The sequence below is a fragment of the Anolis sagrei genome, chromosome 4 (genome assembly GCF_037176765.1).
Source record: "Anolis sagrei isolate rAnoSag1 chromosome 4, rAnoSag1.mat, whole genome shotgun sequence".
NCBI classification, from domain to species: domain Eukaryota; kingdom Metazoa; phylum Chordata; class Lepidosauria; order Squamata; family Dactyloidae; genus Anolis; species Anolis sagrei.
This window is the reverse complement of record NC_090024.1, coordinates 136,120,537-136,142,692: the sequence shown is the minus strand read 5'-3', so window position 1 is coordinate 136,142,692 and position 22,156 is coordinate 136,120,537. Positions and strand designations below refer to the sequence as shown.

Below are 22,156 nucleotides of genomic sequence, written 5' to 3'. Positions count from 1 at the left end.
GGATCAACAGAAACAGATAAATCATGGTATTATGATATATCCAGCATAAATCAGCCAGTCTATGTAAAGCAGTGGTTCCCAACCTGTGGTCCGTAGACCACCAGTGGTCCACAAGAACTAAAATATGTTATTAGAGACTTTAAATCATAGTTGTTCAAAATCCATTCCATTTATATATTGCAACCAGGTAAACATTCATTTTTTGTTGTTAGATTTACTGATATTTATTTCCTCTCTGTATTTATAGCAACTGGGAAAGGAGAAATGTACAATTGTTTTGATCTTTCACAGATCAAGGATTGGTGTTTTCCAGCTTTTATTTATAATCTTATATATTTTGCATCCGATCAGTTGACAGAAATACTCAAACAGGAAATAGTTTTATTTGTTCCTTTTTAATTGCATTATTGTGCTACTTACTTACAATATTGCAAATGTATTGCAACTATTTTAATCCATAATGTGTTCAGTGCATTTAAATTACTTATACTACTATTCTGCTTGGTTTATGGCAAACAGTTTATTTTAACTGATCAAGTATTGAATAGTCATAACAAAAGGTAGCCTCTTTATGTTTATATGTTGAAAAGGCTTTAGACTGAGTGGAGTGGAGTGTTTTTAAACATTTTCCTGTTTTTTAAATTTGGGTGTATGTTTTTGAACTGTGCTAAGTCAGTATGTAGAAACATTAGCAACCTCATTAGGTCAAACCCAACTGTCAAGGAAATTACAATGGGATAAGGAAAAGATTTAAGCTTCTTGAAAGGAAATGGATAGAATTGTCTTATTAACAAATTTGGTGGAAGTATTGAACTGTAGGCCAATATAATAAAATGCCTGCCAAAAAGCAAATGTTCTCTTCTTGCACTGCACTAACATAACTATGGATCTCATCACATTGATGAAAATGAGTGTCCTAGGATGCTTAGAGTCTTCTTTAAGGACGGAGCCCTACACTAGCCATCACACAATGTTGTGTGACTTCTGGATGTGACTCAGCCCCCAATCGGAGTGGAACCATTCTTGGATGTTTCCGCCCAAACATGGGAGCTTTCCCATGTTGTGCAGGCTCCAGTGGAGCCAGCACACTTCTGCCCTGTTTGGGTGACACTCCCCCTGTGTGATGGGGGAAGCGTTGCCACTTGGAAGCTGGCGAAACAGCATGACAAAATAGTATGGGGGGGAGGGCTCCTCCATGTGATGAGGTCATATACGAGTATCAGTATAGTCAGTGACAGGAGGGAAGCAAGGCGACTGGCACTGCAGGAAAAGTGTGCTTGGAGCTAATAGATTGTTCCTCATTTTGCACTACAGGAGGGTATGAGAAAAAATACAACTATTAGGTTAATGCAACAATGGATTCTGACCAATATTAACGGGAGAAAGGGAATTCTTGTACATCTCAATTTATGTGTAAATTTCACATAAATATGTGTAGGAAAGTAGCTTGAATTTATATTGTGGTCTATTCTGTTTGGAAAAATGATGTTGAATATGCTCCTTTCATCATTGATCTTGATGAATTACTTACATACAATTAATATATTTATCACTAGTCATCAATGAATCAATTAAATCAACTAAAGTGTTATGAATTAAACATGTTTTATGCAGGAATCACTACCACAGTGAACATGACTGCTGTTTATTTTTTAAACTATCTTCGTAGTATTCTTTATAGTTGTATTGAGAAGTGGATAGATGAAATGAATAACTGTCATTCATTCATTCATTCACTCAAAATAATTTCTGATTTTTTTAGTTGAATTCCTCCCTGGGAAGTCTCTAATATATAATTTTAAAATATACAAGTACATTTTAAAACATTAAAGCACCATAGCAATATGATGAAAAACTGCTAACACCAAATACTTTTTTGGAAATGCTCTGAATCCTGGCTCACTCCATATTGCTGACTTGCCTGATGATATTGTGATTACAGATACTGACTATATTGCACTTATAATTATTTTAAGGAACATTTGTGAGGTATATATGTTTATAATAGTAATTTTTTTTCAGATGCAGTCAATTTATTTTTAAATAGTTCATCTTGCAGGTACGTCATTGGTTGTTATCAACACTTCATTTAGAGCTTATATTGAGAAAAATAAACACTTGATGACTGAATTTTTAACTGTACACATGCATTTAATGAAAAAAAACCCTCCAAATATTTGTCATAACCAGAATACAAGGGCTTTTATTAAGACTATAAATCAATCTGGCAATCTGCCTGTGTCAAGAGGAAAATCCTGTACCTTCACTGGAATTTCAGCAGTGACCTAATGGCCTTCATCACAAAGACCAGGTGAAGTGTCCTGCTTCACCTGGTATTGTGGTGAAAGGAGACTGACAGCAGGGTGAATCAGTCACCCCACGTGCAGCCTCCTCTCAGTGACACCTTCCCCATCACACTGGGGAAGCATCACTGTCCTGGTAAGGACTTGTGCTGATAGGGTTTGAGGTGGATGAAGAAGATGATGGGTGCTATAGTCCACTCATATCTGGAGAGCTGTGTCAATCCTACCAGAAATTAATCTGAACCAAACATGGCATACATAACCATCATAATCCAACTTAAAATACTGGTGACGTAAGGGGGCATTATAGAGGCAGATGGGAGGTGCAGTCTGCCCACATCTAGAGAGTCATGTCAATCCCAACAGTGGATCTGTATTTGGACCAAACTTGGCACATGCATTCATTGTGGTCCGAACAATACAATACAAAAAACACTGGTGGCATTGGGGAGGGGGGTGACAGAGGCTGATGGGAGTTGAAGTTCACCCACATCCCGAGATCATGTTATTCTGTGCGACAACTGAGGGAACAGCTCTCCTTCAAAAACCAGCCAGATAGGTCAGCCTACTTGCCAGGATTCCTCTCCAAACACCCGTAACCCTTTGCTAGGCACACTGGAGATTATGGGAGTTGCAGCCCAAGAAGAAGCCTGAGCTGTCTGAGGAAGACAAAAAGTACTTCTTTGTCTTTCACTGTACCTAAAACTGTAATTATGTGTTTTTTTAATCAAGTGAGGTTATAAAAAAAATCCAAGGGACAAAAAGCAAATAAAGTATAATTACTTTGAGCCTGTGAGAGAGGGAAACAACATGATGAGGAATGAGTGGGAAAGGCTGTCCAAGAGTTTTCATGGAGGCCTTAACCAGGTGGGTGTGGTCAAGACCTGAGAGAGAAAGGAAGTGCTGTTTCAGTTTGTGCTTCAGCTTGGTGACTAAAATTCCACATCTCTTATCACATGAGGCGACTGTAAAATGGCTAAAATTGCACTGCCATTAAACAAGTTCCTCTAACACCCAAGAAAATTAAATTACTGTCAACATGTGGGACAACTGAAAAGCATGAAATATAAATAAAAATAAGTGGGAAAGATCCAATGCGCCAGGGCGGCAAATACTCAGGACAGAGTGATAACTTTGTTCCATTCACCAACCAGACCTAGGGCTAATGGAACATTGCACAGATTTGGGACCTGATAGGAATTACAACCTGACTAGGTCTTGGGCTGATGGAAATTGCACCTGATCTCCTATATGGTTTTATAAATTGTGCCATTATATGGTTATGCATTTTTGAAAAGGTCAGTTAATAAAAACCATAAGCAGCGGCCATATTAAAATATAAGAACATAATGGCATATACTCAAAAATATATTTAATAGGAAGGCTACTAATAAAAATAGATTTGTTGTGTGCCTTTAAGTAATTTCTGATTTGACAGACCTATTATGGCAGGATTTGTTCAGTAAGGGTTTGTCTATGACTTTATCTGATGGTGGGAGTGGTGTGACTTCCCAAAGCTATTCATTGGTTTCTGTGGCAAAGGCAAGATTTGAACTCTGGTCTCCCAGTGGACTGGGAGGGCACTGTGTGGTTTTCTCTAGATTTCTTAAAAACTCTCACCTCTCTTGCTTGCAAGTAGAGGAACAACAGAGGAAGAGTTTACCAGATCCTTTTTTTCCTTTTTGCTATAAGTTCTGGTAGCTATTTCTTTCTCTTCTGGAATTGTAATTGATTTTGGACAACTATGATTTAAAGTCGAAAAATAGTGGGTGGGCAACAGATTAAGCCAATGCATCCTCTGATATTCTGTTTCAGAAATTCAGTTGTGCACATCTGCTGTTTAGTGGCTACTGTCTGTCTTGTAAAACACTCATCGGGTGATTGCCCTTCTTGCAAGGCTCCCAGAGCTCTTAGAGTAGTGGTTCTCAACCTGTGGGTCCCCAGATGTTTTGGCCTTCAACTCTGAGAAATCCTAAGTTGGTAAACTGGTTGGGATTCCTGGAACTTTTAGGCCAAAACACCTGGGGACCCATAGGTTGAGAATCACTGTCTTAGCATGTTTGCTGACCCTCAGCGACAGCCAGCAGTCTGCGTGCGACTCTAGGGATCACGGTTTCATTCCTGCTTGGCCATTCTTGAAACATATGAACTTTTTCTTTGGGCAACTTGCAAACAAAATTGCACTTTTATTCAAATGCAAAATTACTTGACTATCAAGTGGTAATTTGTGAATGAGCGTTCCCTGGCCAAGCATCATTTGAAAATACCACTCCTACGTGGATGTATACTGGAATTAGCCTTGGCTCCCTAATTAAAACTAGGCCCTGCAGAGCAAAATTGTCATGTACAACAGTGAAGGAAAGGTGCCTGCTTAAAGCTTTGTTTGAAAATGAAAATAAATAAAAATGACACGAAAGAGGAAGAACTGATTGCAACGTTTAATACAATTTAGTGAGCTGGTTCTTCATTTCAAACCTCAAGCACAAGGGGTCACTGTTGCCTAAGGAAAGATATAGAAGAAGACCAGTTCAGAGCTCCTCCCTGCAAAGTGACTGAAAACCCTGCCTGACACTAGCAATATCACACAGAGAATGCTTCAGCCTTGAAATCTATTGAAATGATTACCTCAAAACAAATCTGGATCAGATCTTGTTCTTCGGACCTTCAAGGAAAGGGATTTTGAGAAAACAGAAGACGGTGCTGGGCTTTGTTCCTCTCCTTGCCATGGTTGCCAGGCAGAATGATTCTGTGCTGAAGCAGCTGCTGCATCTGATCCTCCTCCACACAGCCTGGGAGATGGGGAGCGGCCAGCTCCATTATTCTGTGCCGGAGGAATCCCAGCATGGCACCTTTGTGGGCCGCATTGCCCAGGACCTGGGGCTGGAGGTGAGTGAGCTGGTGCCTCGGATGTTTCGGATGATCTCAAAAGGACAGAAGGACTTCTTTGAGGTAAATGTGCAGAATGGGATCTTGTTTGTGAATTCCAGGATAGACAGGGAGGAGCTGTGTGCTGATAATGCAGATTGTTCCATCCATCTGGAGGTGATTGTTGATAAACCTCTGAGGGTGTTCCATGTGGAGGTGGAGATCAGGGACATAAATGACAATGCTCCTGTTTTCTCTGCAAATGAACAAATTCTGAGCATAGCAGAAGTCATAACACCAACTGGCACCAGATTCCCATTAGAAAGAGCCTCTGATGCTGATATTGGTCCTAATGCTCTTCTAACCTACAAGCTCAGGCCCAATGACTATTTCAGTGTGGAACAAAAAACAGATGGCCTTAATAAGCCTTTAGCCATTGTTTTGAGGAAACCATTGGACAGAGAGGAGATCCCTACCCATCATTTGTTACTTACCGCTACTGATGGGGGAAAACCAGAACTCACTGGTACAGTTCAACTGGTTATCAATGTGCTGGATACCAATGACAACCCTCCTGTGTTTAACCAGTCGGTTTACAGGATAAAATTGGTAGAAAATGCAGCTAATGGGACACTAGTTACAAAATTGAATGCCACTGACTTGGATGAAAGAACTAATGGGGAAATCTCCTATTTCTTTTCTTCACACATAGCACCAAACATTCGAAAGATTTTTAACATAAATTCCAATACAGGGGAAGTAACTGTAAGTGGAAGAGTAGATTTTGAAGATAGAAGTGTATATGATCTTCAAATTGTGGCAGAAGATAAAGGCAATCCTCCATTGTCTGAACAATGCCAATTAATCATTGAGGTGTTGGATATGAATGATAATACTCCAGAGGTATCAATCTCATCCCTCTCAGTGCCAGTCCTAGAGAACTCCCCACTAGGAACGGTGGTGGCCCTCATCAGTATCTCAGACAAGGACTCTGAGGCCAATGGACAAGTCACCTGTTCTCTATGGCCTCCTGGCCTTCCCTTCAAACTGGTGTCCACCTTCAAGAATTACTATTCCTTAGTGGTGGCTGAACACTTGGATCGGGAACACATGGCTGAGTATGAATTGATGGTGATGGCCCAAGACCATGGGGTCCCATCTTTGTCAGCCAGTAGTATGGTAGTTGTGCCTATTAGTGACATCAATGACAATGCACCCAGTTTTGCGCAGCCCTCTTACACAGTTTTTGTGAAGGAGAATAATCCACCAGGTGCCCATATCTTCACATTGTCTGCATTTGATCCAGATATAGCGGAGAACAGCCTAATCAGCTACTGGATTGATGAAAAGCTGTGGCCACTCTCAAGTTACATTTCAGTCCATTCAGAGAGTGGGAAGCTCTATGCTTTGCAGCCTCTGGATTATGAGGAGATGAAGCTTTTGGAATTTCAAGTGAATGCCAAGGATGCTGGGTTGCCCTCCTTGTGTGGCAATGTGACAATTCAAGTCTTTGTGGTGGATGAAAATGATAATGCACCTGCAGTGACTGGGCAAACAGAAGACAACTCTATTCTTCTAGTGATCCCTGTGTCAGCTGGGCACATGTTAGGTAAGATCCATGCTCTTGATGCTGATTCAGGATACAATGCATGGCTACGCTATGAACTGCCTGAAGGAAATAATGGACCTTGGCGTGTGGGCCTGTATAGTGGTGAAATTAGTACCATTCGCTCTGTGGATGAGGCAGAGGGAAGCAGGAGTCACAACCTGCGTGTACTTGTAAAAGATCATGGCAAGCCCCAACTGTCAGCCACAGCGACACTCAGTATATCACTAGTGACAAGTGCCCAGGCCATTCAAACCAACATCCGCCTTCCCAGGGCAGATGAAAGCTCAAAACCTAAGGCAGACCTTGTCAATTTGTACTTAATCATTGCCATCTGCTCAGTGTCCAGTTTATTCCTGTTGGCAGTCATCACGTATGTAGCTCTGCGGTGTCAGTTTCAGCCCAAGGAGCCAATGGTATATGGTCCCGGAACAGCCACACTGGTCTGTGCCAGCGAAGTGGGCAGCTGGTCCTATTCAAACCGCCACAGCCACATCCTGGCAGGAGTAAATGGGGAGGCTCTAGCCAAGAATGACCTCATGGTCTTCAGTCCCAACATCCCTGCTTCTTCTGAGAATGGAAATCAGCAGGACCTTCTCTGTGGAACGGTTAGTATTATTCATGGTAGGTTTTCTTTCCTGGATTTTAACATTTGGTGGTAATGATGAACTTTCTCTCTGAACAACGTTAGAGGTCAACAATTCATGAGCTGATATCACATTTTAGCTTGCATTCAGAAGGTTTGGAAAACATTTCAAAATTTTCTTATTGTACTTTTCCAAGTTGCTATTTTGTCTCTTCTAGCACAAATTTTATCTATTGCTGTTAAGATATTTTCTCCCTTTCCTTGGTGTTTATCTTAATCAGATATTCAAATATGTTAGCAAGAAACACCAATTTCGTGCATCAAAGTTTGTTTTGAATTAGATTGCAGAATTCATTTTGCTGATTTTTCTCATAAAATTAAGCATTTCCCCCCTCAGTTTGTATACACAGCAAAGCATTCGACATCTTGTGACGCAACAAATTGCTGTCTGTAATAAACATTTTTTTTAAACTTTGGACTCATTTTTTCACAAATATGAGCAAATAATTTTGATTTAAAAGTCTTCTTTTATGTCATTGACCATTTGAACCACTTTGTCCATAAGCTTTCCTAGTTTGTGTGACTAGTTCTTTGCAATGCAAAAACTATGAGTAATTGTAATATTTTCATTCTTTTTCTTTGCTAAAGCTACAAAACTTTCTGTTGATCAAGCCTTTCAGGGTACACAAAACGTTCACATTCCTTCACAATTTATCTATATGAATGATTTTTCTTCATGATGCAATGTAAAGTTCAAAATATATCTTGCCCTCTAGTTTTCATTGTAATTTCTTGACAATACAAGAATTACTCAATAATTCAGTCAATATGAATGGAACTCAGTGGAATTTTATTCTTTAATATACTTTCAATTGCCTTTGAAAAAGTCCACCAGTTCCAGTTGTTTGGTTACATTTTCAACATAGGTCAGATCTTTTATGTATCTTTGATAGCTTTTCTGGAGTCAAATACCATATGTATCAGTTTGAAGAAATTTGTTTTAATCGTGTAACTTCTTGTAAATTTTAGTCATATCATCCAAAGTTCTTTCTATTCTTCTAAGTTTATTGTTTGGCCTGTATTTTTTTGCCCATTGTATCATGGGTTCTTTTATTCATCAACAGTCTTTCAAAACTGTTGGCATAGTTTCCCAATTTGTTTATTTTTTTTTGTCAGTAATAATTGATTTCAGTTATTTTCAAATTCTTTTATATCCCCTTTTTATCTAGCCAAAGCTAATTATAATGAAACATGTCATGGTTGGATCTTCTTTTTGGAGTTCTTGTAATGTTTATAATTTCTGTGATGTCCCTTTTTCTAAAAATTCTTTATAGGATAAAAATTTCTCTCTTTGGTGTTCTTAATTGTGGAAATACTTTTTGTTGTTTCGTCCAATCTGGTATTTTATTGTAAAGAGATATTTTATATTTGTTCCATATTATCATCAGTGAGTTTCTTATCTGATGTTAGAGTCTGATGTGGGTAGGTATGTATGCCAACCGTAACTTAAATCTGTCCCTTCAATGGTTAGTAGTCTTATTTTTTTAAGAAAATTCATTCTTTCATCCATATTTGTATTGGCATCTGATCAAATTTGCCTAGTCAGTACTTCCACTTCTGGAATAAGAGAGCAGGCATCCTTGTCTAACCCCTTTCTGGATTTCTATTTTTTGAGTAAAATAATCATTTATCTGTATTTTTGCAGTTTGTTCAGAATAGATAGCTTTTATTCCATTTCTAAAATTTTCTCCGGAATGTATTGCCAATAATAATTCATTTATAAAAGTCCATGAAATGTTATCAAATGCTTTCTCTGCATCTAAGAACATCAGTGCTCCTTGTTGTTCTTTAAGGCTTATAAATATTTTACTACATTTAGAATTATTCTTTAACGTTTCTGCGTGGCAGAAAACCTGTTTGATATTCATGGATCCAAGTTTTCAGTATCTTTTAAACTCTGTCAGTCAGTACATTTGTGTAAATTTTGCAATCCACATTTAACAATGAAATTGGTCTGTAATTTTAGACCAAGATGGTATCTCTGTCTGCATTTGGAATTAATGTTATTGTAGCTTCTTTCCAAGATTCTAGTATTTTCTTTGCTTGGATAACTTGATTCATTATTTTGTGCAAATAGGGAGCTAGTTCAGCCTCAAATGTTTTGTAGAATATTGTTGTATAACCATCTGGTCCTGGAGCCTTATTGTCTTTTAGGTTTCTTATCCCTGTGGGTTTTTTTTAAAAAATCCCTGTGATGACTTCATACATCATGATCACACTGTTCAAGGTATCATGTTCTTCCTTTGTTAACCTTGGTAATTTTTGTCTTTTGTCTTTAATTTCTAGCAGAGATGTTTTTCTTTAGGGTATAGATCTTGAAAAAAAATTATGAAAATCTTGTATGATTTTGACCTTTTGTTTAATTTCTTGGCCTTCTCTTTTCACCAAGGTCATATATTTGGTTGTCTTTCTTTTTAAAATTTGACTGCAAATCATCACTTTCCTGGTTTGTTAGCAATTTTTGTTTAGCAAATTTCAGTTTCTTTTCAATTTGATTGGTTAATAACATTGATGCTTGAAGTCTTAATTGCTTCAATTCTTGAATAATGTTTTTCATTTGAAGGATAGATTTTACTTTACCTGACTTCTTAGATTTGATTGATCTTCTACTTTTGCTTTCTTTCTTGAATGTTGAATTTTATTAATCTTCTCTTCATGTAGGCTTTTAGTGTATCCCATATTGCATTGGCAGATATTCCTTCGGTTTCATTCATCTTAAAAATATTTTATCTCTTCTTTTAATTTTTGCACACTCTTTCTTTTTTAAAATAAATGTTCATTTAATTTCTAAACAAAGTTTTCCTTTGGTATTTTACTCTCAGTTGAGATTGGAGCATGGTCTGATGTTATTTTAGTATGTATCTCCATATTTTCTGCTAGTTGTATCAAACTGTTTGAAACCCATATCATATCAATTCTTGAATAAGCTTTATGTCTGTCCAAATAAAAAGTATGGTCTTTTAAAAAATTCTATTTAATTCTTACCAAGCATTTTATTCAAAGTTCTTTCTGCAAATTCCAGAAGATTTTTAGAAGTTCTCTTTCCCCTTTTTCAGAGTCTGTCTTGATTTTCTATCGAAGGTTGAGTCTATTACTGAATTGAAGTCACCTAGAAATATTAGATCTGAATATTCTATTTCTTTTAACTGTTGATTTATTTTGTCAAAGCATTTTGATTTATCTGAATTAGGTACACTTCATTTATCTGAATTGGGTACACATCTGAATTGGATACACTAACTATCAGGATCTCTTTGTCTGCTGCTTGTATCATAATGATTTGATATCTCCCCTCTTGGTCTTCTTTAATTAGTTGTGGTCACCATATTTTTTTAATATGTAATACTAGTCTATTTTTTAAGTTCCTGTTTGATGTTATGAATTATTTTCCAATATTTTTGTATGAAGTATTTTCAGTCTGATGCTTTCTTTTATCTTTTATTTGGTGAGTTCGGTCCATTTATGTTAACTGAAATGATTTTTAACTTCTTCATAGTTATATTGGGTGAGTTTCTCCACATTTGTCATTTCCTGAGCTTTGGTCTAGATCTTTGCCTGTTGCATCTTTCTCTTCTTTCTCTTCTTGTCTTTCTTTATCTTCATTGTCTTCTGCTTCACTGAATTTAACAAGAATCTTCATTCTTTGTAGGTCTCTCAAAATCCTAATTTGATTGTTGTTTATTTTATAGGATCTCTTAGGTGCCATTGGAAGATTGTGTATCTTTAGCTTCCTTTGATGAATGTTATGACCACATCGCTGGGGATTTTATTCGTTGTGGCATATTTGGAATTCACCCTAAAAGTCTGGTCTGTTTGTCTTTTGATTTCCAATTTCTGGTTTCCCAGCATTTCTGCAAAGGTTCCAGTCAACATTTTTCTTAAGTTCTGGACATCTTCCGGAATACCCCTTAGTTTAAGTGAAAATTGCCTTTGAAGACAATCCAATAATTGTAATTATATACTTTCTTGCCGCACTTGCATTTGGTCTTTGGTTTGTTGTTCTAGCTGGTCTATTTTTTATTGATGCTAAATTAGTGTGTCTTTATCCCATCCACCATTATTTTTACATTGCTTAACTCTTTTTTCATGTCTTGTTTCATAGCACACAAGTATTACTATACCCATCATCTAAAAGTTCAAAATGTCCTCTCTAGCAAAGCAGATACATTCTTTTGTCATCTGATGTCAAGACTTGTAGTTATATCTTCTCATATCCAATAGTCTTCCAATTCTTTGGATATATTGTTCTAGGTTTAATTGTTGCCCTATAATTCCATGGAAATCAATTCACTTTCTTAGTAAATTAGTATTATATACAAGAGAATTTGCTATATTACATTGTCATATATTTATTTTTTCATTTTTAACACTTCAGAAAAGTTGTGTATTTGTATAACTGTATACCCTTCTAAAATGTCTAAATATCAAGGCTTACACTCATTTCTGTTCAAATAAGAAAGTACTATTAAATCAATTATCCAAGGCCTCTAGAGTCTCTTAAATATAGAATGTACACAGTGCACCAGGAGCCCCCTGTGGTGCAGTGGGTTAAACCCCTGTGTCAGCAGGACTGAAGACCAACAGATCGCAGGTTTAAATTCAGGGAGAGGCAGATGAGCTCCCTCTGTCAGCTTCAGCTCCTCAAGCGGGGACATGAGAGAAGGCTCCTACAAGGATGATAAAATATCATATCATCTGGCATCCCCTGGGCAACATCCTTGCAGACGGCCAATTCTATCACACCAGAAGCAACTTTGCAGTTTCTCAAGTCGCTCCTGACACGACAAAAAAAGTGGATCTATATACCATTTGTTTAATTTAATCCAAAAATCCTCCTATGGTAATTTTCTTCTGGTTTTCCATGAATTCAATAAAGAAATTTCATTTTTCTTGAAGCTTTTGTGTATTAGTTTGTTGTAGTAGTAAAGTTAATTTGCCCATTTCAACCATTTCAAAAACTTTTGCAACCCACTCTTCTGATGTTGGTATATTTTGTTTCCATAATTTTGCATATTCAATTCTTGCTGCTGTTGTCATATAGATAATTTTTTCTTGATGTTTCAATATTTGATTGTGCATTAATCCCAGTAGGAAAATTTCTGGATTTAGCGGAATTTTGTGTTTTAAAATATATCTGACCTGGATCCATTCTTTTACATAGACTGGCTGATTTATGATAAATGTTAAAAAGATATTTTAACATATCATCATAATACCAAGCTGCATCTGTATCTATTTTTATTAGAGAAGGCATGATGATAAACATAAGAGATTAAGACAAATATAGTTGATCTTGAACATTTTATTGCACACCATTTATATAATTAATCTAATTTTGTTGTGAGTTTTACTTATATTTTCTCTCCATATTTAAAGCAACTGGTAAAGGAGAACTGTAAAACTATTTCATTATTTCATAGATCAAAGATTGGAGTTTTCAATTTTGTAATTTTATGTATAATATTGATATATATAATATTTTCTGCCTTGACACTTAGGTTTGATAATATTATTGAAACTGTAATGGATTTCTTATCAATATTTTGAAGAACTATAGTTCTTTTTATATCTTACTATGAACCTGCTTAGTACTGATCTTAATAGAGATAGTTTCTAAAATAAATATGGGGAACACTTTCCTTTTTATCAGAGTAAATCTGAGAATTTTAACTATCTTTGTTGATAAAATAATACTTGCTCTTCATTTCCATCAGATCAGGTGACAGAAATACTCAAACAGGAAATAGTTTTATTTGTTTCTTTTACATTGTATTGTTATGCTATTTACTGACAATATTACCAAGGTAGTGCAATTATTTTAATCCATAATGCATCCTGTCTATGCAAATTACATATACTACTATTGTGTTTGGTTTATGGCAAACAGATTATTTTAATTGAACAAGTATTGAATCATCTTAAAAGGCAGTATATTTATGTGTATATGTTGAAAAGGCTTTGGATTAAGTGGAGTGGGGTTTTTCCACTTCATTTCCAGGTTTTTATTTGGGTATATGTTTTTGAACTATACTATTTATTTTTATTTCCTATATTTGTACCCTGCCCTTCTCACCCTGAAGGGGGACTCAGGGTGGCCAAGTTAGTTATGTAGTAAATGCACAGTCATAACAATGATTAAGATTTTCAAAAATATTGAGATCAAAATCATAAAGGAGGAGGACATGGTTGTTTGTGATATCTTAATGGCCTAGAAACATTAGCAATCTCATAAGGTCAAACCCAACTGTCAAGGGAATTACAATGAGATAAGGAAAATATTTAAGCTTCCTGAAAGGAAATGAATAGAATGGTCTTATTAACAAATTTGGTATAAGTATGAATTGTTCGCCGATACAATAATCATGGCAATTAAATCAATTAAAGTGATGTGAATTAAACATGCTTTGTATAGGAACCGCCACCACAGCGACCATTTTTTAAAAACATCTTCATAGCATTCTTTGAAGTTGCATTGAGAAGTGGAGAAATGAAATATAAAAGTAATATATAGTAGTAATGGTTTCATCTTCATTCAATCATTCAAAAAAGATTTTGATTTTTTTAGTTGAAACATGTAGCAATCTGCTTGAAATTCACAGTGTCCAAAGAACTTACAAAAACAAGTTGGGTTGAAGCAAAAACAGTGTCCAAAGGCAGTCCGTTGTCCAAGCACATTCCAAACAAGATGAAATAGTCCAGAAAGCGTAGTCATCATCAAACACAGTCCAGAGTCAAAACGGGAGAGTAGAAGTCATCACTTACAGAGTTTCAAGAAGGAAACACAGAAAACTGTAGTCCAAGGACCCAAGCTCGAGAATTATGGCAAGAACAAAGATTCACACCCAAAAAGACCCTTTGCCTTCTACAAAGACCCATCGAAGCCCAACCAACTTATATCCTAAAGTTCCTCATCAGAAGATGAGCTGCTCCCCACCCTTTCATCATCACTCTCAGCTGCCCCATTCCCTGCAGCTGAACCCAGCCTCCCATCTCTCCACCTCTGCCAGAGTCTGTCAAAACTTAGATCTTGCCAAGTGTTCCCAGATTGCCACTCTTTTGCAAACCCCTCAAAGTTATCACTGGAGGTAGGTTGGGTACAGATATCCCTAATCTCCAGTCCAGTCAAGATCATCCTCCTCTCCCATGTCACTCTCAGACCCATCACTCCTTTCAAAACCCATAAAGTCTTCATCCTCTGTTGGAGCGCTAAGTATATCACGGATACACTTCCTTTGAATCTCCTCATCAGATTCTTGTTTACGAGTAGCCCGCTTGACTCCCCGCTTTCCTCTCCTTCCCCCATTTCGCAGTCAGAGAAACCCTCGAAGAATTCAGAGTCGAGGCCATGAAGATATCTCTAACCTGCTTTCGCTGCTTCTCCTCCTCCAACATGTGTGCAGCCCTCTTCTCCCTTCTACCCGTAGTAGTAACGTTACTATCATGCTGTACTACAACATCCCCATTATAATCCAGTTCATCTGGAGAGCCATGTCAATCTTAACTATAGATCACTGGAAAAAATGTGACAAACAAAAACAAACAAAAAAATACTGGTAGCATGGAGGGGGGAGAGGGTTGACACAAGATGATGGGAGTTGTAGTTCACCCACATCCAGAGACCATGTGGATCTGACCCACAACTGAGGGCACAGTTCTCCTTCAAAATAGCCAGATCGCTCAGGCCACTTGCCCAGGACATATCTCCTAACACCAGTACCCTTTTGCTAGGCACACTGGGGATGATGGGAGTTGCTGCCCAAGAAGAAGCCTGAGCAGTCTGAGGGAGACAGAAAGTACTTCCTTGTGTTTCAGTGTGGAGAATACTTTAATTGTGTTTTTTTAAATCAAGTAAGGTTATAAAAAGAACCCAAGGGACAAGGTACTGTAAAAGCAAAGAAAGTACAATTACTGTGAGTGAGGAAAACAATGTTATGAGGAATGAGCGGGAAAGAGCCAGCTGCAACCCCAAGAGGCTGCTCAAGGGTTGCCATGGAGACCTAAATCAGCCGGGTGTGGTCAAGACCTGAGGGAGAAAGGTAGTACTGCTTCAGCTTGGTGACTAATAATTCCATATATTTTATCATGTGAGGTGACTGCATAATGGCTAAAAAATGCACCCCCCATGAAACAAGTTCCTCCAAAAGCCAAGAAAATTAAATTACTGCCAACATGTGGGACAACTGAACAACATGAACAATGATTCAAAAATGAGTAGGAAAGAACCACCGCCATGAAGGGAGGCAGAAACCTCAGAACAGCGTAAGACCCTTGTTCCACTCATAACTAGATCCAGGGCTAATGGAAGCTGAACACTGCACAGATTTGGAGCTGATGGGAATTTCACCCTGCCAGATATGGGTGCAATGGGAGTCACTCTTGACCAGATTTGGGGCTGATAAGTGTTGCAACCTGACTACGTTTTGGGTTGATGGAAATTGTATCTGATCCCCTGTATGGTTTTATAATTTTTTCCATTATAAGGTTATGTATTTTTGAATAGGTCCATTAATAAAATCCCTAAGCAGTGGCCATATCAAAATATAACAAGAAAAATAATGGGATATATCCAAAAATCTGTTTAATAGGAAGGCTACAAATAAAAATAGATTTATTGTGTGCCTTTAAGTAATTTGGGACTTGGCAAATCTATCATGACATGATTTGTTCATTAGAGGTTTGCCTTTGACTTTCTTTGAGGTTGAGAGTATGCGACTTCCCAAAAGCCAATCATTGGTTTCTGTGGCAAAGACAGGATTTGAACCCTGGTCTCCCAGTGGACTTAATTAGGTATTTTATGCTGCTGTATGTGGCTTTCTCCAGACTTTTAAAAAAGTCTCACCTTTCTCTTGGTCATAAGCAGAGAAAGAACTGCGGAAGTGCCTACAAGATGCTTTTTCCTTTTCATAATATGTTCTGGTAGATTTATATTATTTCTTCTTGAATCATAGAATCATAGAATCATAGAGTTGGAAGAGACCTCATGGACCATCCAGTCCAACCCCCTGCCAAGAAGCAGGAATATTGCATTCAAAGCACCCCTGACAGATGGCCATCCAGCCTCTGTTTAAAAGCCTCCAAAGAAGGAGCCTCCAAAGTGTAATGGATCTTGGGCAACTGTGATTTAAAGTAGAAAAATAGTTGAAGGGCAACATGTTAAACCAATGCATCCTTTGCCATTCTTTTTCAGAAACTCAGTCATGCACATCTGCTGTTTAGTGCCCACTGTCTGTCTTGTAATACATACATCTCTTGACTACCCCTTGCCAGGCTTCCAGAGCTCTCAGAGTATTTGCTGACCCTCAGTGAGAGCCAGCAATGGTTTGAGTGCGACTCTAGGGATCACAGTTTGATTCCCTGCTTGGCCATTCTTGAAACATATGAACTTTTTCTTTGAGCAGCTTGAAAACCAAAATTGCATGTATTTCTCAAATGCAAGATAACTTGACTATCAAGTGGTGATTTGTGAATGAGCCCGCCCTGGCCTAGCATCACTTAAAGGAATTCTAAAGCTCTTGAAGATACCACTCTTATGTGGATGTTTATTTGCATCAGCCTACACTCTCAAATTAAAATTACTGATTCCAGAGCAAAAATGTCATGTACAGCAATGAAGGAAAGGTGCCAGCTCAGAGCTTTCTTTGAAAATGAAAATAAATAAAAATGACATGAAAGAGGAAGAACTAAAAGCAGCATTTAATAAAATTTAATCATCTGATTCTCTATTTCAAACCTCAAGCACAAGGGGTCACTGTTGCCTAAGGAAAGATACAGAAGAAGGCCAATCCAGAGCTCCTCCTTTCAATGTGACTGAAAAACCTGGCTGACACTAGCGATATCACACAGAGAATGCTACAGAACTGAAATCTATTCAAATGATTACCTTAAAAAGAATCTGGATCAGATCCTGTTCTTCGGTCCTTCAAGGAAAGGGATTTTGAGGAAACAGAAGACGGTGCTGGGCTTTGTTCCTCTCCTTGCCATGGTTGCCTGGCAGAATGATTCTGTGCTGAAGCAGCTGCTGCATCTGATTCTCCTCCACACAGCCTGGGAGATGGGGAGCGGCCAGCTCCATTATTCTGTGCCGGAGGAATCCCAGCATGGCACCTTTGTGGGCCGCATTGCCCAGGACCTGGGGCTGGAGGTGAGTGAGCTGGTGCCTCGGATGTTTCGGATGATCTCAAAAGGACAGAAAGACTTCTTTGAGGTAAATATGCAGAACGGGATCTTGTTTGTGAATTCCAGGATAGACAGGGAGGAGCTGTGTGCTGATAATGCAGATTGTTCCATCCACCTGGAGGTGATTGTTGATAAACCTCTGAGAGTTTTCCATGTGGAGGTGGAGATCAGGGACATAAATGACAATGCTCCTGTTTTCTCTGCAAATGAACAAATTCTGAGCATAGCTGAATTTATAACAGCAACTGGCACCAAATTCCCATTAGAGGGAGCCTCTGATGCTGATATTGGTCCTAATGCTCTTCTAACCTATAGGCTCAGGCCCAATGACTATTTCACTGTAGAACAGAATCCAGACGACAACCATAATAAGCCCCTAGCAATTGTTTTAAAGAAACCATTGGACAGAGAGGATATCTCTATTCATCATTTGTTACTCACAGCCACTGATGGGGGTAAACCAGAACTCACTGGCACAGTCCAGCTGGTGATCAATGTGCTGGATGCTAATGACAACCCTCCCATGTTTAACCAGTCAGTTTACAGGATAAAGCTGATAGAAAATGCTGCTAATGGGACACTAGTTATCAAACTGAATGCAACGGACGCAGATGAAGGAACTAATAGGGAAATCTCCTTTTCGTTTTCTACACATGTAGCACCAAACTTTCGAAAGATTTTTATAATAAATTCCAATACAGGTGAAGTAACTGTAAGTGGAAGAGTAGATTTTGAAGATAGAAGTGTATATGATCTTCAGATTGTAGCAAAAGATAAAGGCAATCTTCCCTTGTCTGGGCACTGCCGATTGATAATCGAGGTGTTGGATGTGAATGACAATGCGCCAGAAGTGTCAGTCTCATCCCTCTCAGTTCCAGTCCCAGAGGACTCCCCGCCAGGGACAGTGGTGGCCCTCATCAGTATCTCAGACAAGGACTCTGAGGCCAACGGACAAGTGACCTGTTCTCTATGGCCTCCTGGCATTCCCTTCAAACTGGTGTCTACCTTCAAGAATTACTATTCCTTAGTGGTGGCTGAGCACTTGGATCGGGAGCACATGGCTGAGTATGAATTAATGGTGATGGCCCAAGACCACGGGGTCCCATCTCTGTCAGCTAGTAGTACTGTGGTTGTGCCAATCAGCGACATCAATGACAATGCACCTGCTTTTGCTCAACCCTCTTACACAGTCTTTGTGAAGGAGAACAACCCACCAGGTGCCCATATCTTTACAGTGTCGGCCTTTGATTCAGATATAGCTGAGAACAGTCTAATCAGCTACTGGATAGATGAAAAGTTGTGGCCACTCTCAAGTTACATTTCAGTACACTCAGAGAGTGGGAAGCTCTATGCTTTGCAGCCATTGGATTATGAGGAGCTGAAGCTTTTGGAATTTCAAGTGAATGCCAAGGATGCTGGACTGCCCTCCTTGTGTGGCAACGTGACTATTCAAGTCTTTGTGGTGGATGAGAATGATAATGCGCCTGCAGTGACTGGGCAGACAGAAGACAGCTCTATCCTTTTAGTGCTTCCTGTTTCAGCTGGACACATGTTGGGTAAGATCCATGGTCTTGATGCCGATTCAGGATACAATGCATGGCTACGCTATGAACTGCCTGAAGGAAACAGTGGGCCTTGGCGTGTGGGCCTGTATAGTGGTGAAATCAGTACCATCCGCTCTATGGATGAGGCAGAGGGCAGCAGGAGTCACAACCTGCGTGTACTTGTAAAGGATCATGGCAAGCCCCAACTGTCAGCCACAGCGACACTGAGTGTATCACTAGTGACAAGTGCCCAGGCCATTCAAACCAACATCCGCCTTCCCAGGACAGATGAGAGCTCAAAGCCTAAGGCAGACCTTGTCAATTTGTACTTGATCATTGCCATCTGCTCAGTGTCCAGCTTATTCCTGCTGGCAGTCATCACGTATGTAGCTCTGCGGTGCCAGTTTCAGCCCAAGGAGCCAATGGTATATGGTCCCGGAACAGCCACACTGGTCTGTGCCAGCGAAGTGGGCAGCTGGTCCTATTCAAACCACCACAGCCACATCCTGGCAGGAGTAAATGGGGAGGCTCTAGCCAAGAATGACCTCATGGTCTTCAGTCCCAACATCCCTGCTTCTTCTGAGAATGGGAATCAGCAGGACCTTCTCTGTGGAACGGTTAGTATTATTCATGGTAGGTTTTCTTTTCTGAGATTGGATTTAACACTTGGGCAGTAGTGATGAACTTTCACTCTCAGTAATGTGAAATGATCAACAATTTGTGTGTTGATATCACATTTTAGCTCACATTCAGCTTTTTTTGGGGGCGGCGGCAAAGTTTTCTTATTTCACTTTTCTTTTTCAGATAACTCTTTTGTCTCTCCTACTACAAATTTTATCTACTGCTGTTAAGATATTTTCTCCCTTTCCTTGCACACTGGTGTTTATTTTATTAAAATGTTTAAATATTTTAGCAAGATGGACCAAAATTTTTAAAAATTAGATTGCAGCATTCATTTTGCTGATTTTCCTAATAAAATTAAACATTATTTCTCTCAATTCATATACATGGCAAAGCGTTCGACATCTTGTGAGCGAAGATATCTTTGTCTGCAGTAAAAGATTTTTTAAAAACTTGACCCCATTGCTTCCCAAATATGAGCAAATAATCTTGACTGAAAAGTTTTACTTTTGATATCATTGACCATTCGAACCACATTGTGCATAAGCTTTCTTGATTAATTTCCTATGGTTTGTGCAACTAGTGCTTTGCAATGTAAGCGCAATGAGTAATTGTAATATTTTCTTTCTATTTTTGCTAAAGCTATAAAACCTTTTGTTGAATGAGCCATTGAGAGTACACCAACTGTTCACATTCCTTCAAAATTTAGCCATGCATTTCCCCCCTTCATTACTGAATGTAAAGTTTTAAATATATATTTCCCTCTAGTTCTCATTGAAAGTTCTAGAAAACACAAGAATTATTCAATAATTTGTCAGTATGAAACTTATAAAAAGCAGTAATTTTGAATTTCATTAACTGTGTTCTGAAATAACTTGTCTCTGACTGGACAGCTATGTAACTCTTTGTATGCTTAAGCCATAACTGGTGATTCTGGCTTGGATCTTTCTTTTAGATAGACTGGCCAATTTATGTTGAACATATCATCATAATACCATGTTTTATCAGTATCTACTTTTTTTAGAGAAGGCATGGTGATAAACACAATAGGATGAGAAAAATATCATTGATCTTGATGTTTTTGTTCCATTCCTTTTATGTATTGCAACCAGGTCAAAAATCAAATTTTTGTTGTTAGATTTACTGATATTTCCTCTACATATTTAAAGCAACTAGGAAAGTAGAACTGTCAAACTATTTCATTCTTTCACAGATCAAGGATTGGAGTTTTCCAGCTTTTATTTATAATCTTATATACTATGCATAATGTTTTCTCCCTTGACACTTAGGTTTTTGTAATATTATTAAAACTATTATGGGTTTGTTATCAATATTTTGAAGAACTATAGTTCTTTTTAATTTTTTACTATGAATTTCCTTATTATTGATCTTAATTGAGATAGTTTCTAAAATAAATATGAGGAACACAATCCTTTTCACCAGAGTAAACCTGACAAATTACATTTTACCAAGCCTTGTTAATAAAATAATATTTAATCCTGCATTTCCATCAGATCAGTTGACAGAAATACTTAAACAGGAAGTAGTTTTGCTTGTTCCTTTTAAGTTGTATTGTTGTGCTATTTACTTACGATATTGCAAATGTATTACCATTATTTTAATCCATAATGCGTTCAGTCTATTTAAATTACTTATACTACTATTAGGCTTGATTTATTAAAGCTGATTATTTTAACTGAACAAGCACTGAATAGTCATAATAAAAGGAAATGTTTCTATGTTTGCATATGCTGAAAAGGCTTTTGATTGAGTGGAGTTGAGTCAGTTTTTTAAACTTCATTTCCAGCTTTTTATTTGAGTATACATTTTTGAACTATGGTAAATGCACACTCATAACAATGATTTAGAGGTTAAAATATGTTGAGTTAGGACACTGTTCTTCATGTTCTTCTAATGGCCTAGAAACATTAGCAACCTTATTAGGTCAAACCAAACTTTTAAGGGAATTGCAATGGTTTGAGGAAAAGATTTAAGCTTTTTGAAAGAAAATTGATAGAATTGTCATATTTTAAAAAGTTTTGTGCACTGCACTAACATAACTATATCAGTATAGTTAGTGACAGGAGCGGAAGCAAGGTGACAGGCACTAGAGGAAAGGTCTGCTTACAGCGAATAGATTTTTCCTTGTCTTGCACTACAGGATGATACCAGAAAAAGTGCAACGATTAGGTCAATGCAATAATTGGATTCTGGCCAATATTACCAGGAAAAGTGAATTCTTGTACCTCTCTAGATGTAAACTTCACATCAGTATGTATAGGAAAGTAGATTCACTTTACAAACACCAAAAGAAGATGTAAAATACAGTGCTTTAATGTGTTTGGAGAAATGATGTTAAATATGTTCCTTTAATCATTGATCTTGATGAAAGATT

The 22,156-nt window shown here is 37.9% G+C and overlaps 1 protein-coding gene across 6 annotated transcripts in view; it reads left to right on the top strand.

Annotated features, from left to right (window-relative positions):
- Positions 1-22,156, top strand: part of LOC132774262 (protocadherin alpha-C2-like) — a 271,043-nt gene that overhangs the window by 60,769 nt on the left and 188,118 nt on the right. Inside the window, exon 1 of one of the 6 annotated variants that reach the window (XM_060774180.2) lies at positions 4,827-7,382. The exons of 4 other annotated variants lie outside the window; for them this stretch is intronic. In XM_060774180.2, the coding sequence (XP_060630163.2) occupies positions 5,028-7,382 (2,355 nt within the window). In that variant the 5' untranslated portion in view covers positions 4,827-5,027. Of the gene's footprint in view, positions 1-4,826; positions 7,383-17,206; positions 19,758-22,156 lie in introns of those variants that run through there. One more of the 6 variants, XM_067467732.1, reaches the window with a different exon arrangement.